Source organism: Sminthopsis crassicaudata, chromosome 5 (genome assembly GCF_048593235.1).
Source record: "Sminthopsis crassicaudata isolate SCR6 chromosome 5, ASM4859323v1, whole genome shotgun sequence".
In the NCBI taxonomy this organism is placed as follows: domain Eukaryota; kingdom Metazoa; phylum Chordata; class Mammalia; order Dasyuromorphia; family Dasyuridae; genus Sminthopsis; species Sminthopsis crassicaudata.
The window spans coordinates 292,091,560-292,108,603 of record NC_133621.1 but is presented as its reverse complement, the minus strand read 5'-3'; the positions used below and the strand labels follow the sequence as shown (position 1 = coordinate 292,108,603).

Genomic DNA, 17,044 nt, shown 5'->3' with positions numbered 1-17,044 from the left:
TTACTTCCAAGTTCTAAAATTTTTTTAAATAATCTTTATTACTGGGTCTCACTTAAAACATCCCTAACTTTGATCAGAGTTAAAAAGGTCAAAGAGCAGATTTTAAAACTCTAATCATATCTTTGTTAAAATATTTTAATGCTATACAACTGGTGCCAATATCCTTCTTTGCTGTGCACATTTAAGAAATTCAGAAGAAAATTTTTTTGCTAATAAAGAAACACTATTTCACTTATTCACAAATCCTTCATCTTTGTGTCATGTTATAGAAACTCAACTTGTAAATAATTTTAGAATTTTACAAATTTACATAATTAGATCTCAATGCTGATTTTTTAATTCCCCAAATGATGGCATTAAAAGTACAAGGTGCTGCCACAGAAGATAAGTATCAGTAGAAGCTGAATTTTATTTCAGAATTTGGCTTCTAAAAGGGTTGGACAATTTCAACTAATGGGCATAATGAGGGTAGTTATAAATAATTTTTTGCAGCTAAATAATTATGGGTCTAAGTCAACTACAATTTGAAATATGTTTTTAAGAGAGAAAAATAAATAGAAGCATTGAAATAAATACAACATACCCTTTCTTGCACTCTTTGTCTGATTGGTAACCATTGTAACAGTATCCGAGGGTAGGCCAACATAGACCCCTCCGTAGTTCCTTAAAGGAATAAAGCAGGTACACAGAATTCAAGTCTATGTCAATATTTCCATATCTCTATAGAAGCAATTTTAGATGTCACCAAAATAAAGTCAGCTTTCCTTTTTCAAAAGTCAAAGATTTGGGGGCAACCAAGTGATGCAGTGAATAGAGCACCAGCCTTGAAGGAGGACCTGTGTTCAATTCTGACCTCAGACACTTAACACTTCCTAGCTGTGTGACCTTGGGCAAGTCACTTACCCCCAATTGTCTCAGCAAAAAAAAAAATGTCAAAGATTCAAGCTACCATTGTTTTGGGGAAACTGAATGATGTCCTACATTAAGCAGAATAAATGGACATTTATCAAGTATTCATTTTATTATAGAAGAAAGGAAGGAAATAAGCATTTAACACCTACTATGTGCCAGGAACTGAGCTAAGAACTTACAATTATTATCTTTTTTGATCTTCACAACCTTGTGTTATTACCCACATTTTATAGTTGAGGAAACTAAAGCAGGCACAGAAGTTAAAAGTCATACAGCTAGCAAATATCTGAGACCAGATTTGAAATGAATCTATCAAATGGGCAAAAGCATCCCAAGGAAAATCAGCCATAATCAGAAACACACCTTCTCTTGTCATCATCTGTGATGGATTCTTCTGTCCTAAAAGATCAAAAACATCAAATGTGAACCACAATTTATATAGTTTCAAATCACTGGCTACAGATAGAGTAATGGAAAAACACAGAGTTAAATCCTATTCCATTTTCCTGAAACATAAACTACTTGTGTTTACTTAAAGAATTAGTCCCAACCTCAGTCATTCATATAATATGGTAAAGAAAGATTACAATGATTTTTCTATTTAATAAAATTTTATTCACATACAAATCTAACAACTAACAAAAACCTCAATTTTCAGTGTAATTGAAAATATATTTTAAAAAATTTTGGCACTCACATGAAGAAGCAATAATTACAAGATATTAAATAATGATGAATTTCTTGACTACCTCTTTCTGGTAAAAAAAAAAAAAAAAAAAAAAAAAGGTGGAGGTCTATGGATGTAGAAAGTTACATACCCTTTCAGACTAGATCACAGTGTTGCTTGCTTTGCTTAACTGGATTTCTTTGTAACAAGGAAACACTCAATGTGCAGAAAGGAGTGGAAGGGAATAAATAGGTATGATATTTAAAAAAAAAAAGAATTAAGAAAACCTAAAGGATTTCTTAAAACAAAAAAGAGTAACAAGTTTGTTTCCTTTTATTAAAATACTTTGTTTCAAATGGGTTCCATGCTATGTAACCTGGGGGAGGAAGAAGAGGTGATAGAGAAGGAGGGACAAAAATACTACAAAGCGATCTCCATTAAGTATCCATTATCTCTTAACTTCAAACTCAGTGACAAAAGTCAGCTTTTTGCAGATCAGAGTTCCACAATAAATAAATCTACAGTGTGATATTATTAAGTACCTGCTTTCTATTAGTCATTGGAAATGTAAAGATGAATAAAGACTAACCATGAGCCTGACCATGGTATAAACATGAGCTTGACTTCCTTATGGCATTGCCAACAGAACACAAGCTTTGGTGGGTTCCATCAGGCTGGAAAGGCTTCGAGAATATCCCTGGAAATATATCTACTTATTATATGCGTTCATGAGCCTACCTGGCCAAGTCTAGAATCTGGAGACTGCAGCACCAGCTACATCTAGCTGCAGTGGAAAAGTTCTACACTTGAGAGTCTAGATTTTGCATCCTTCCTTAGATGCTTATTGCTCATGTGATCCTCAGGCAAGCTACTTACTCCCTGTCAGTTTCCTAATCTGAAAAATGGGGATGATGATGCAAGCATTTAGTCTTCATGGAGCTATTATGAGAATCAATGAGATTTTAAAGCATTTGCAAATCTTAAAGTAATATATCAATGCTGCTGCTAATGATGACGATGGGTAGATTGGAATAAAAATCCTAACAATATTTTCAAGGTTTAACACAGAATCTTTTAATGGCTTCTTGACATGGTTCAACAACAACAGAATGCTTTAAAAAAAAAAAAAGCAGTGAGATTACTACCCATGTGACCTTGGACAAATCACTTTAGCTCTGTGGGGACTCAGTTTCCTCATCTGTAAAATGAGGGGATTGGACTCAATGCCTTCAGAGATTTTCTTTAGCTCTAGAGCACTGCTTTTATGATCATAATAATAACTCATATTTAATTTATGTAATAATTTATAATCATAACATCAGCCAAGTGGCGCAGTGGATAGAGCACCAGCCCTGAAATCAGCAGGACTTGAGTTCAAATCTGGCCTCAGACACTTAATACTTCCTAGCTTTGTGACCCTGGGCAAGTCACTTAACTCCATTTGCCTCAATTAAAAAAGAGAGAAAGAAAGAAATCTTCTTTTACCTCCAGATTTTATCTTTGAATTTACAAAAAAAAAAAAAAAAAAAAAGAAGAAGAAGAAGAAGAAGAAGAATTTTTCTTGAAGTAGGTCCCAAAGCTAGTGCTGTACAGTAAGTCAAATCTTTTTCTCTGTTTCTCTGTCTTTGTCTCTGCCTCTCTGTCTCTCTCTTGTCTCTGTCTATTCTCTTCCTCTCCCTCCTCTACCCTTTCCTTTCCTTCTCTCCTCTCGCCTTCCCCCAGAGTCAGTCTCATTTTCCTGAGTTCACATCTGGTCTTAGACAGTTACTAACTGGTTGGGCCTGAGCAAGTCACTTAACCCCGTTTGGCTCAGTTCCTCGCCAGTAAAATGGACTGCAGAAGGAAATGGCAAACCATTTCAATGTCTTTGCTAAGAAAACCCCAAATGGGGTCAAGAAAAATCAGACATGATGAAACAACTGAACAACAAATCCCTTTTAATTAGCTTCACCTAATTAGTCACCACCTCCAGATATATAGTGAAGCTTTAATAACTTAAAACAGCACTGAGACTTTTGGGACACCCTATAGATAGTCTAATTTATGTAGACTGATTATTTCATTCTCTATCCAATTGTTTACCATATAAATCTGACCATGAACAAGGATCTTTCTTCAACTCAAAAAGTGTTCGTGTTAGAAAATGATGCTGTGCTAATCAATATGGTCTAAAACTGTTGTTTACTACTCTTAATTAAAATTGATTTCAAAGTAGAGTTCTGAATCTGTGATAATAACATTGGCCATGCCCATCAAGAGGAAGAACAACTTGCTACTTGGCTGCTTCCTTGCGTCCCATCCCCAGTGGCTGACTGAAAGTATAATGAGGTCCTTTTGGAAGCTCTAAAGAGCAAATGAGTTTTGAAGAGAAATAGAATTTCATAAATTCTGCCAAGGCTCATCTTTTTTCTCTTATTAGGTTTCTGTTTACCAAGTTTCCTCTCTTGTCTACACTATTCAATCTGCTCAACTAATGACAGAGTCAAATCCTCTTGTTTACTATTCAATCTGTTCAACTAATGGCAGAGTCAAACATTACTGCACAGCTTCCAGAAGAACTTGAGTTCTTTCCATTAATAAAGCCCCATCCTCAACCGGAACAAGTCATTTAATCCTGTTTGCCTCAGTTTCTCCTGGCAAATGAACTATAAAAGAAATGGCAAGCCACTCCCACATTTTTGCCAAGAAAACCCCAAATTGGGTCAGGAAGAGTTGGCACAACTAAAATGATTAAATAACAACAAATCCTCAGCCTAATCCTTCTTCCACCACTACAATCCCAAAACCTAATAAGGGAAAAATTAAAACACAACAATTATTTAATATCCTGGGGACTGAAACCATTTGTGCTCCCCATTTTAAGTGATCAGACCCATCTGTAGTGACCAAGATGACCAAATCTTCAAGCTCAAGGAAGCTGTAATTTCTTGGTCTACCCCTTCCAACAAAGGATCACAACTATCTCTGTCTTCTTATCCTGGGAATTCCTGTCAAAGTCCACAGAAAATCCACCTAACACAATGAAGGATTTCCACTAAGACTTTTAATAATAATAGTTAATCTTTACATAAGGTTTACAAAATGTCTTTACAAATATTATCTCATGTGATAATGACACGGATAGGTAGATCCTATGTTTGTGCCCATTTTACAAGGAGATAACTTGAGATAGATGGAGGTTAAGAGACTTGTTTGGAGTTACATAGTAAATATCTGAGGCTGAATTTAAACACATCTTCCTGACTTCAAATCCCATGCTCTCTCTATAAACTAGTTGCCTATTGGTACCAGGGATATCAGCATAGTGAATATGTTTATTCCAGGCCAGTTTAGTGATTTAATCTCCAAGGGTTAGAATATAATGAATTATTGAGGACTATAAAACACAATAAAACCAATTTTGCTGTTGGGATTAAGCTCAGAATCAGAGTCAGAGTCAGAGGGTCACAGGACAATTAGGTGGCGCCAGAATGGATCAAGTGCTAGGCCTAGAGTCAGGAAGACTCATCTTTCTGAGTTCAAAACCGACCTTGGTCCACTATTAGCTATGTGACCATGGGCAGTCATTTAATCCTGTTTGCCTCAGTTTCCTCATCTGTAAAATGAGCTGGAGAAGAGAATGGCAAACCACTCCAGCATTTCCAACAAGAAAAACCCCAAATAAGAGAGTAGGCCAAGACTGAAATGACCAACAGCTAGTGTTGGGTTAAAAGGATATGTTGTTTGTATACAAATGTATACATACACCCATGTGTGTGTACATGTATAGATGCATACACTAATAGGTTTGTACATGTGTGGTATATACATGTGTAAAATATACATGTGTATAGGTGCATGCATGTGTAGATATACCTATATTGTATTGTGTGCATGTGTGTGCACATGTGTACAAGCATATTTGTGTGTGCACATATATGTGTGTGTCTGTAGAGAGAGACATTCACATACATACAGAAGATAAACAAGATAATCTGGCAAGGGCACTAGGTGGTACCCTGGATAGAATACAAGGCCCAAAGTCAGGATCTGAGTTCAAATGCAGCCTCAGCTACTTCCTAACTATGTGGCTCTGGAAAGTCACTTACTCCTGTTTGTTTCATCTATAAAATAAGTTACCTATCTTGTACTATGTACATGTGTGTGCACATGTGTACAAACATATTTGTGTGTGCACATATGTGTGCGTGTCTGTAGAGAGAGACATTCACATACATACAGAAGATAAACAAGATAATCTGGCAAGGGCACTAGGTGGTACCCTGGATAGAATACAAGGCCCAAAGTCAGGATCTGAGTTCAAATGCAGCCTCTTTACTTCCTAGCTATGTGACTCTGGAAAGTCACTTACTCCTGTTTGTTTCATCTATAAAATAAGTTGGAGAAGGAAATGACAAACCATTCCAGTATTTTTGCCAAGAAAATCCCACAAAGGGTCACGAAGTGTTAAACACAGCTGAAAAACGACTGAACGACAATTTTGGCACGGTACCATTAGAAGAAGCTACGATCAGAGGGGAGAGGGAAGGAGGAGATCAGGAAAGGGCTCAAATAGGGATTTCTTTTTGTTTGTTTATTCCTCTTGCATGCAAGTCATTGCTGGTAATGTTTGCCAACTTATATAAGGCCACCATTTGTCTCTCTGGTGTGCATGTACCAGGGATACAGAAGCAAATAAATATTATTACGAATGGACTGTCAAATCACTGATCCCTTTTTTCACTTATACAGTATTATTGAGGAGGAAAAGGGGTATATAATTTAGGGCTCAGTCATGAGTTTAAGGTGGTGTGGGCTAGACTGTGAAAAATTAAGTTAATCAGCAGAGGTCTGGCAGTTCATTGTTTGGGTTTTGGTGGTTCAGAGTGAGTGTAAATAGCAACTGCTTTGATTCTGGCCAGAAACTCAGAGGGCCTTTTCTTCCCAGATTGATTTTTTTTTTTTCCAAAGTCAAACTAGGCCATCTTTTGCCTCAGTTCTTAATTAGCCTTTAATCACTAAATGGGTGTTGCCTCAATCAAACCTGGGAAAGATGTTAACTTATGAAAGTCACAGTATCCCACTGCATTCAGGGCCATCTCTAGTCATCTTGATTTATATCTGACCACTGGGCCCAGATGGCTCAGGAGGGGAAAGTGAGGCACAGCCCTCCCTCCCTTAAATCTAATCAAGGTATCTTGTTCCTGATGTCATTAAGCCTCTTCAAGAACAAAAGGCAGACAAGAAGAAAAGATCTGGCAAAAGCCACCTATGTCAGAACTCTTCTAGCTTATTCCTAAACCTATCTCTGAAATGATCATAATCAGTGGTCCTCAAACTTTTAAAGAGGGGGCCAGTTCCCTGTCCCTCAGACTGTGGGAGGCCGGACTACAGTAAAAACAAAACCTCACACTCTGTCTCCGCCCCTCAGCCCATTTGCCATAACCCAGGGGGCCACATAAACATCCTCAGTGGGCCACATCTGGCCCATGGGCCGCAGTTTGAGAACCCCTGAATAATAGTCAATATTTATATAGCATCTACTATGTGCCAGAAAGTGACCTAAGTGCTTTAAAAGCATATCTCATTTGATTTTCACAATGACCTTGGAAAGTAGGCATTATTATTATTATTAATTTCATTTTACAGATGGGGAAACTGAGGTAGACTTTAAATAACTTGCCCAGGGTCACACAGCTGGTACACATCTGAAGTTGGATTTCAACTTAGAAGTGAAAAAGCCTAAATAACTTTAGGTTTAGAAGCCTTACCCTTCTATCTCCAAGTTTTTACTTTATAACTAGATGAGGTCCTGAGAATTAGCAAGTCAACAAGTTTTTCTGACGCAGTCAGAGCAAATGGGTGAACCTAAAGAACACTCTACATTCATATAATCTCTACATTCATATAAGATAATGTTAAAGAATCTATGAGGGAAAAACACTTTCATCTCTCAATAATTGCTTTTTAAAACACTGCAAATAAGATATAAATTACAACTCTTAATTACAATTTATAAGACATAAATCTTATAAATTACAATGATCAAAAATATTTCAAACAGGATAAAGTCCTAATCTATATAATATATTGTATCATACATATTATTCATATAACCACGTGTATGTGTGTGTGTGCTATGCAGCATTCAAATAAATACCTCATAATGTGGCCAAAACCAACCTTTCCGTCTTTAACTCCTACTGATTGGCAATATTCACCCATAATAATCTCAAAGTGGATTTTTACCAGTCATTTTCCTGACTTTTTGCTTTGGCTTATATCATTTCCTCTGGTTAAAATGTCATTTTTCCCCCAGTCTCCACCTGTCAAAACCCTATCCATTGGAAATTGCCATCCACATCTAGAAAAAGAACTAGGGAGACTGAATGTGGATTGAAGCATAGAATTTTTACCTTTGTTTACTTACTTGCTTTTTCTTTCTTGTGATTTTTTCCCTTTTGGTCTGATGTTTCTTGAACATCATGACAAATATGAAAAGGATTGTACATGATTAACCTATATTGGACTTCTTGGTGTCTTAAGGAAGTGAGAGAGAGGGGAAAATTTTGGAACACAAAATTTTAGAAAAATAAATGTTCAATGAGATGATTCAGACCAATTCCAATGATCTTGTGATGAAGAGAGCCATCTACACCCAGAGAGAGGATTGTGGGAACTGAGTGTGGTTCATAACATAGCATTTTCACTCTTTTTGTTATTGTTTGCTTGTATTTTATTTTCTTTCTCACTTTTTTCTGATTTGATTTGATTTTTCTTGTGCAGATAAATGTATAATTGTATGTGCATATATTGACTTTAACATACATTTCTACCATATTTAACATATATTGGACTACTTGCCATCTAGGGGAGGGGGTGAGGGAAAGGGGGAAATTGGAACACAAGGTTTTGCAACGATTAATGTTGAAGAATTATCCATGTATATGTTTGAAAAATAAAAAAGCTTTAATAATAAATAAACAAATAAAATTTGAAAAAAAAGAATGAATTAGAGAGGAGATTAAATTTTTATATCAAATAAAAAACTATTGTAACCATAAAAAAAGAAAATGTTGAAAACTATATATGTATTTGGAAAAATAAAATAGTATTAGTAAGGGGAAAAAGAAAGCATTTAGATGCATCAAGAGAAGTAACAAAAAAAAAAAAAAAAAAAAACACACACACAAATAAAACTCTATCCATAGTTTAAAGCCAAGCCCCAAGAACTAGATAGTAACTCAACAAGTTTTTCTAACTCAATCAGAGCAAATATTTGTATTCTTTAGGTTCACTCATGCAATCTCTACATTCACATAAGATCATGTTAATGAATATTTGAGGGGAAAACTTTCATCTCATGGTAACGGCCAAAGTGAGTCTCCAAAAATGATTTTTCCTTCATTTTTTCCAGCCAAAAGTAACCCCTCTCCCACAGTACTTTATCTTCTCATATAGAACTTTTCTTCTCCCTTGAGTCATTATTATTAGTGCTTGTAATTCAGATCTCTTACTAAACTACAAATACTTGAAGTTTAGGAACATTTCCTATTCATTTTTGTGACTTCCATAGTATCTAGGAGTATACAAGGTAGATGCTGGGGAAAATTGTAAAATTTAATTGAAACTGTATTGTTTTAGACTCCAATGAAGATATAATATGGAGCAGCGATTCCAAAACATAAAGCAACATAAGAATATCAAGCTGATTTTCATTTGAAAAAATAGAAGAAAAAACCTAGTTCTGTCTAGCCCTGGAAATCTTACTGGAACTTACTAAAACATATTGCTTAATTACTTAGGCTTAACAGAAGAGTAAATATAATTGTAATAATGAAGAAAATATCTACAATCTAGATCTACTAGACAAATTGAGATACATTTTATAAGTTGCATTTGAGATTCACTTCTATCCACATTATTTCCTGCCCATCAGTCCTTAATAAGCACCTACTATGCACAGAATATCAGCTCTTCACCTATCCAGCTTCTCTGTTCACCCCCTGCAAAGTATTTAATTCTCCATCTGGACCATGAATATCTATAATCAGCCAATTTATGAGGCTTCCCTTCCCTTCCTAGAGTAGCTACCCTGGCTTAGACTGCCTTTGTTCTCAGTTTATTTAATGTCAGCCTGTTTATGAAATCCAGCCCTCATAATTCCTGGGCACTTTCAGTCTGGGAATCATTTCCACTGCTCTGGATTTTCACCTTATCAACAACAACATTTATCTTTAATAAGCTACATGAGAAAGGGAACCTTAACCAAAATTATCAACTCCCACTGAAGTCACCATAGCTTCCTTTTGGGACTGACCCAACATATATGCTTCCTCTGCTGATGTTTGGCCTCCCTTGCTGCCTGATAAAAGGGGGCTTGGGGCTCTCCATAGCTGCACCTCCCCAGAGAATCAAAGGATGGTTGGAAAGATAAAAAGCATTCAGACAAAGTAAAAATTAGTTTAAAAAAAATCTCTTAAAATTAATCCCCGAGGGGTGACTGTGCAATGTCCCAGCCTGCAAATATGCTTTCTCCCAGGCAACATGACTCTACCGGCTTCTGGTGAGTCTCTAGCTAAAAGCTTTATTTAATTGGGAGACTAAACTCAATTTGTGTGATTTTGGACATGGGAGGGGGAGAGCGGAGTAGAGTAACGGGTAGGGAGGAGGTGCTCTGGCCAAAACAAGCATCTCACTCTCATATGCAAGATCAAGCCTTCTTCCCACCAGAATTATTAAGACGCCACTCCCCACACCCAACCATCAGTACTAAAGGAAATAAAACAGCCCTCTGGGATAGGCTCTTGGCACCAGAATCCAGGAGCCATTAGGGCAATTATGGCCCCAAATCCAACTTAATATATCAGCTAAGGGCAATAGATTGATAATGTGGAAGTGGCTGTAAAAAAATAAAAGATAAAGGCCAGCCCTGTTCTATGACTAAACAAGGAACAGTAACTATTCCTGCTACAACTAACAAAACAAGGTCTCCTCTCTAGATTTATAATATGGATCTGTCCATGGATGCGAGTTATCCTGTGGTCTGAGTATACTCATATTTACAACACAGATAGATGTATAGAAAGACAGACATACTACACATATCATATTAAAACATGCATTTCTCACATTCTGGAGTAACTAAACCTGGTACTTTCCCAATCAGCATACACTCAGAAGTCATTTCCAATAGCTCAATATAACTCAAGATCTCTCATAACATTTTTAAGCTGGAAAAGTTTAACTTATCTAAGGGTAATGGGAGAGCATGACGGCAAGAAGATATCATGATCCTCTATAATGTTAATTTTCCAATCATGCTGTATTAATAAATTAGGTCAAATGCTCAGTCCCCATCATAGAATCTTTACATTGGAAGGGATACGCATATAAGGGGAGGTAGATAATGCTTTAAGTTTCCCAGTACAACTGTCTCCATATAGGTAATATGGACGTATAATTACACAATTCACAAGCATTTAATTAAGCACCTACTTATTTGGTAGGTACTTTGGGGCCAGGTACATGCTACATGTCAAGGATCTAAAGAAAAAAGGAAACAGCCCCCTACATACACATACAAGATACATAGGACTGATCTATTAATAAGCATTTATTAAGCACTTATGGTACTCTAGACTAAAGCTTCTTAAACTGGGGAATGGGGTCCTATAACTGAGTGTGAGGGTCACAAATTATGATTTGTTATCAATAACTGTCTAATTTATAAACTCATTTTATTTATCTATACACCCAGGATCCTATTTTATCTATATATCCAGGATCATGTAAAAATTTCTTGGGTGAAAAGGGATCACGAGTGGAAAAAGGTTAAGAAAACCTGCCCAAGACACTATACTAAACTTTGGTATTCAAAGACAAAAAAGAAATAGTGCCTTCTCTCAAAGAGCTGACTTTTTTTTTATTATTATTGGTATAATTTTTTTATTAAAGCTTTTTATTTATAATACATATGCATGGGTAATTTTTCGACACTGAACCTTGCAAAACTTTCTGTTCCAAATTTTCTCCTCCTTCCCCCCATCCCCTCCCCTGGATAACAAGTAGTCCAATATATGTTAAATCCAATATATGGATACATAGTCATACTGTTATCTTGCTGCACTAGAAAGATTGGATCAAGAAAGAAAAAAGAAACTGAGAAAGAAAACAAAATATAAGCAAACAACAATAGAGTGAGAATGCTACGTTGTGGTCCATGCTCAGTTCCCACGTTTCTCTCTCTGGGTGCAGATGGCTCTCTTCATCACTGAACAATTGGAACTGATTTGAATCATCTCATTGTTGAAGAGAGCCATCAGAATTGATGATCATATAGTTTTCTTACTGCCATGTATAATGATCTCCTGGTCCTGCTCATTTCACTCAGCATCAGTTCATGTCAGTCTCTTCAGGCCTTCCTAAAATAATTCTCCTGATTATTTCTTATAGAACAATAATATTCCCTAATATTCATATACCATAACTTATTCAGCCATTCTCCAGCTAATGGGCATCCACTCAATTTCCAGATTCTTGCCACTACAAAGAGGGCCGCCACAAACATTTTTGCACATGTGGGTCCCTTTCCCTCCTTTAAGATCAAAGAGCTTACATTCTAATAGGGGAAGAACACCATGTACTAATATAAGTAAAAACAAAGTAATTTAATGGGGACAAGGTAGGAAGGAAACTGAGAGCTCATTGAGTTTATCCTTCCACCCAATACCATATTGTCTCTAGAGATTGGATTTGCCTTGCTTGGTCCCAGGAGACTAAAAGTGGGCTAATTAGGAAGTTCTGGGGATAATTGACTCATCTTAAGGAAAGATAATGGAGCCATACAAAATTAGAACAGGATGCCTCAGGTTATAGGTCTTCAAACAGAAGCTTTATGACCATTTGCTAGGTAGGGATTCTATGGACAGAGTTTTTACTTTGGTAAGATTGATCTAAATAAATACTTTCTGACTTCCCTTGCAATTCTGGAATGAGATGATTTTATTGTCTTTTAATTCGATTTGCTTAGTCTACAATTATCCTTCCATTTGTCTATCAATCTTTTTTTTTTTTTTTTTAATTTCAAAACCATTCATTCTACAGTAAATGGATGACATATTTTCTGTTCTTTAACTTACGGGACTGTTGTGAGGACTCCACGAGATCATATTTGTAGAGCCCTAAGCACAATGACTGGCATATAGTGGATTCTTAATAAATGCTGGTTCCCTTCCCCCATCCCTTTCCCATTTACATTAAGGGAATTGTATAATTGCACACCTATTCTCACTGAAAGAGTTGGCAGCAACAATGTGGTTATTTCCATATTTTCAGAGTTGCTCCCAAAGAGCATGAGCTTATTTTGATGTGTAACAAATTTAATAACGAAATCCGTGAGAGCCTAACCATAAATTCGGGCCCCAGGCCTCTGGCTATTCAGCTTTTGGGGTTGGTCCCTAACCATCAAGATTCCCGACCACTAAACCAAGGCCAGAGCTGCTAGTCCTGGTCAGATCTGTTCTCCCGACTTTATCCCCAAGAAGGTAAAAATCAACATGCTATCTGGAGCTTGAGCCACAGCTGTCCTGGTTAGTGGGAAAAAAAGCGACAATCACCATCAAATATTCTCTTCTCCTTCTCAATTCAAAGTACAGATTGTCTGGGTGCAAAATCCTTAATGTGCAAGAAATCTCCTGATTTCTTATCTCTCAGTCCCATTCCTTTCATGTCCTTGTCTTTCACAGCCATTCTCTTTCTTCTCCTAGACTTTCTGGAATACACCCCCACACACTTATATCACTAGCAAACTAGCCTTCATATTAGCCCATTTCCCTTCATAGTCCTTCCATCTTCTCCAGCCATAGGAATCTAGCTTTTCTCATCCTCCTGAGAAAACAAAAAATGGATCCCTTAGTCATGCTCTCCAGTTCTCCCTGTGCATGATAACTTAGACTTCTGTTTTGTCATCTTCTGCTCAGTTTTTAAAAATACTTCTTTTCATATTTTTATTTCTTTCATTTCTTTCCTTCCCTCTTTCATTCTTTTCTTTCTTTTTTTTCTTTTCTTTCCTTCTGCCTTCCTTTTTTGTTCCTTTTTCTTTCTTTTCTTCCTTTCTTTCTTTCTCTTTTTTTTCTTCCTTCCTCTCTTTTTTCCTTTCTTCCCTCCTTTCTTTCCTTTCTTCCTTTTTCTTTTTTCTTCCTTCCTTTCTTTTCTTACATTCTTTCCTTTTTCCTCACTTCCTTTCTGTATTCTTTCCCTTATTTGTCCTTTCCTTCCTTTTTTCTTTCTTCTCTCTCTCTGTCTTTCTACCTCTGTCACTCTCTCTTTCTTTCCCTTTCCTCCCTCCCTCCCTTCTCTCTCTCTCTCTTTCTTTCTTGACAACTCTATTTCTCACCCCTTCATCCATCAAACTGAAAAAAAAATTAAACCAAAACCTTTTAACAAATGGATATAGTCAAGCAAAACAAATTCCCATATTGGCTATGTCCAAATATGAATGTGTCATTCTGCATCTTAAATCTATTGCCTCTCTGTCAGGAACAGACAAGTCTGGGAACAGACTTCACCATCAATCTTTTGGAACTATGCTTAGTCATTACATTGATCAGATTTCTTAAGTCTTTCAAATTTGTTTTTCTTGACAATGTTTTTTGGTCAACTTTAAATTTTTCTGCTCTCTCCAGACCTTCTCTGAAATCATTCCTTTCATAATTCTTATATAATAAACCTAATAAAGAAGGCACTAAGATACTAGGCTATAAAATTCCATTTTACATGTATTTTAATCACTGAATCAACAAGTATTTGTTGCTAGATTGTGCTAGGCTGCTTTGCCTTTAGGGAGCTTACATTTTAAACAAGAAAGGCAAAGAGAACATATATGGCAAATGGAGAATGGTTTATGGACAATACAGTTTTCTGTTTTCTGCTACACAACACTAAATAGTCAGTTCTATTTTTAAAGAAGTCATTCAATACCCAGGTCTGGCCTCATACACACAAAATATCAGGACAATTCCTAGTCCTGAATGGACTAGATACAATCAACATTTCTGCCCTTCATTTCCTATTTTCCCCATTAACTGCTTTATAATTTCACTCACCCATTCTCAGGTCCCTTCCCTTGGAATATAGCTCTGACACAGGAAGATCTGGATTCAAATTCAACCTCAAAAATTAGTTGGGAAACTCTGGGCAAATAATTTAGCCTCTCTCTGGCTCAGTTTTTGTATCTGTCAAAGAAGGATTAGTGTAGCTAGTGCATAGAATGTTAGGACTAAAATCAGGAAGACTCATGTTCCTGAATTCAAATATGATCTTTTGACATTTACAAGCCGTGTGGCCCTAGGAAAGTCACTTTGCTCTCACTGCCTTAGTTTCCTCATTTATAAAATGGGCTGGGAAAGAAAATAGCAAACCACTTCAGCATTTATGCCAAGAAAACCCCAATGGGGTTAAGAAGAATCAGACATGGCCAAACAACGATAAAATAGAAATCTTTTAAAACCTCTAGGACTCACTTCCCAGGTTTATAGTAGTGATCCAAATAAATCATTTATGGCAAGTACTTTGGTAAATCATAAAGAGCTCTATACATGTCTGTTCTCTCCTTCCTTCTCCTCATTAAAACTGGCTTCTTCATTACTTCATGAACTTAGAGGACAGCTATATCTGCAATTTTTGGCTCCAAGGGACACTACTTATTTCTTTCAATCCTAGAGGCAGGAAACCCAAAATTCAGTGCCTCCCTTCACTACCACCTAAAAAGTTGAAGAAATCCTTGCTAGAGCTCCCTACTATGCAGCAATAAAGACCTGAAGATAGGCAACCCCTAGAGAACTCCCTTGAGAAGGAAGAATACAAATATAATTACAAAATTGAGTTCTATGACCAGATGCTACATGATCTATATCATTCTGCTATAGCTGTATTTGAAGCTCCTTACTTTTAATGACCAATAAGTGATTTGTACTTTTCTCTATTCAATGGCAGTCTGTTTAGCTATTAAAATGAGCATTAAAAGCTCTTTTTAATTTCTCAGATTCCCACCTTCCATGGCTCGACTCATGGCATCTGTTCAATTGTAATAGTTTTGCAAATGTTATTTTAAACAAAACTAAGAAAAGGGCTTTAGTGAGAATCCTTTAAAGTAGATTGTGAGTAGAAAAACAAACACTAAATTTACTTTATTTCATTTATGAATGTGTCATTTATTAACAAAAGTACATAGGTTACTTATGCTATATGTAAAGAAAGGCTATGGACATACAGAGGCCTGCCAAGTTGAGAATAGGATTAAAAGTTATTAAATGGTATCAAAAGTCCTGGGAAAAGATGATCCTGCTTACAGTACTTCCTTAGAAGTGATTGGTATCATTGAGAATCTCCTTCAGAGAAAGAGGAAATAAGAAATCACCTTTCCTTTTTTATGTTGAGGTCAGGTTAGAAAACAAATTTCACTCATTATTTCCTCTATTTTAAAACATTGAGGTTTTGCTTATGAATAAGAAGTGGTAATTTTGTAACAGGAGACCCAAAATTTTAAATGGTACTATACTGAAATGTACTGTACGTAGGTTAATAGTTGTATATGAGCTCCATGATGAGTTCAATCAAGGCACCATATCCCAACTATATCCTAAAGCATTGTAATTGTTTTTTCTCCTTGCTTCTAGAAAAGGACTAATGACAGGAAGATGATGTCTAGACTTGCATTTCATGAGATTTTAGGGAGGAAGAGCTGCATAAAGTCACCAGTCTCACTCCCTCCTCCAGAGCCAGATTGAGTACAGAAGGAATGGGCAGAGGTGATCACTGGACCTCCATTTCAAGGAAGTGTGTAGGATGGAAGAGGCATCACATGGCTGGACACGAGTAAATGTCGTTCCAATTTTCAAAAAAGGTTAGAGAGCTGAATTTCCAAACTAAGCTTGACTTCATTTTTAGCAAAATTCTAGATATTATTACAAAAACTATAGGATCATAATTTTCAAGCTAGAAGGGAATGCAGAGACAAGAAAATCCGCCCCCTCATTTTACAACAGAATATAAAAATATCTGACATTTATATTTACAAAGCACTTCATATATCAACACATATTATATATGTATATTCATTTATGTACAGACACATGTATATATGCACAAACAGGTACCTATATATGCATTAACCCCCTTCTCCAGATCACTGCCTTGTCATGGTGGAAAAACTTATATAGATCAAAGAAACTACGAGATAATCCACTAAAGAATGAAATGGCAAACTCACTCCAGGATCTTTACTAAGAAAGCCCAGTGGAGGGTATCGCCATGGTCTGGTACACAGAATCATGAAGAGTCAGACAATTGAACAACATACACGTGCATACACATATACATTTTAAATTTTTCATATGATAAAAACAGGGCCCAAAAGAGTTTAAATAATATAAATTGTAGGAAATAGAAGCAGGCTATCAACCAAAGGGTTGATTTCACATTCAC

At 36.3% G+C, this 17,044-nt stretch overlaps 1 protein-coding gene across 2 annotated transcripts in view; it reads right to left on the bottom strand.

The window, feature by feature from the left end:
• Positions 1–17,044, bottom strand: part of C5H12orf75 (chromosome 5 C12orf75 homolog) — a 41,610-nt gene that overhangs the window by 7,544 nt on the left and 17,022 nt on the right. For both annotated transcript variants that reach the window (XM_074271474.1, XM_074271473.1), the window contains 2 exons: positions 1,276–1,311; positions 584–663 (listed from right to left, as the gene is read on the bottom strand). In XM_074271474.1, the coding sequence (XP_074127575.1) occupies positions 584–663; positions 1,276–1,311 (116 nt within the window). The remainder of the gene's footprint in view (positions 1–583; positions 664–1,275; positions 1,312–17,044) is intronic.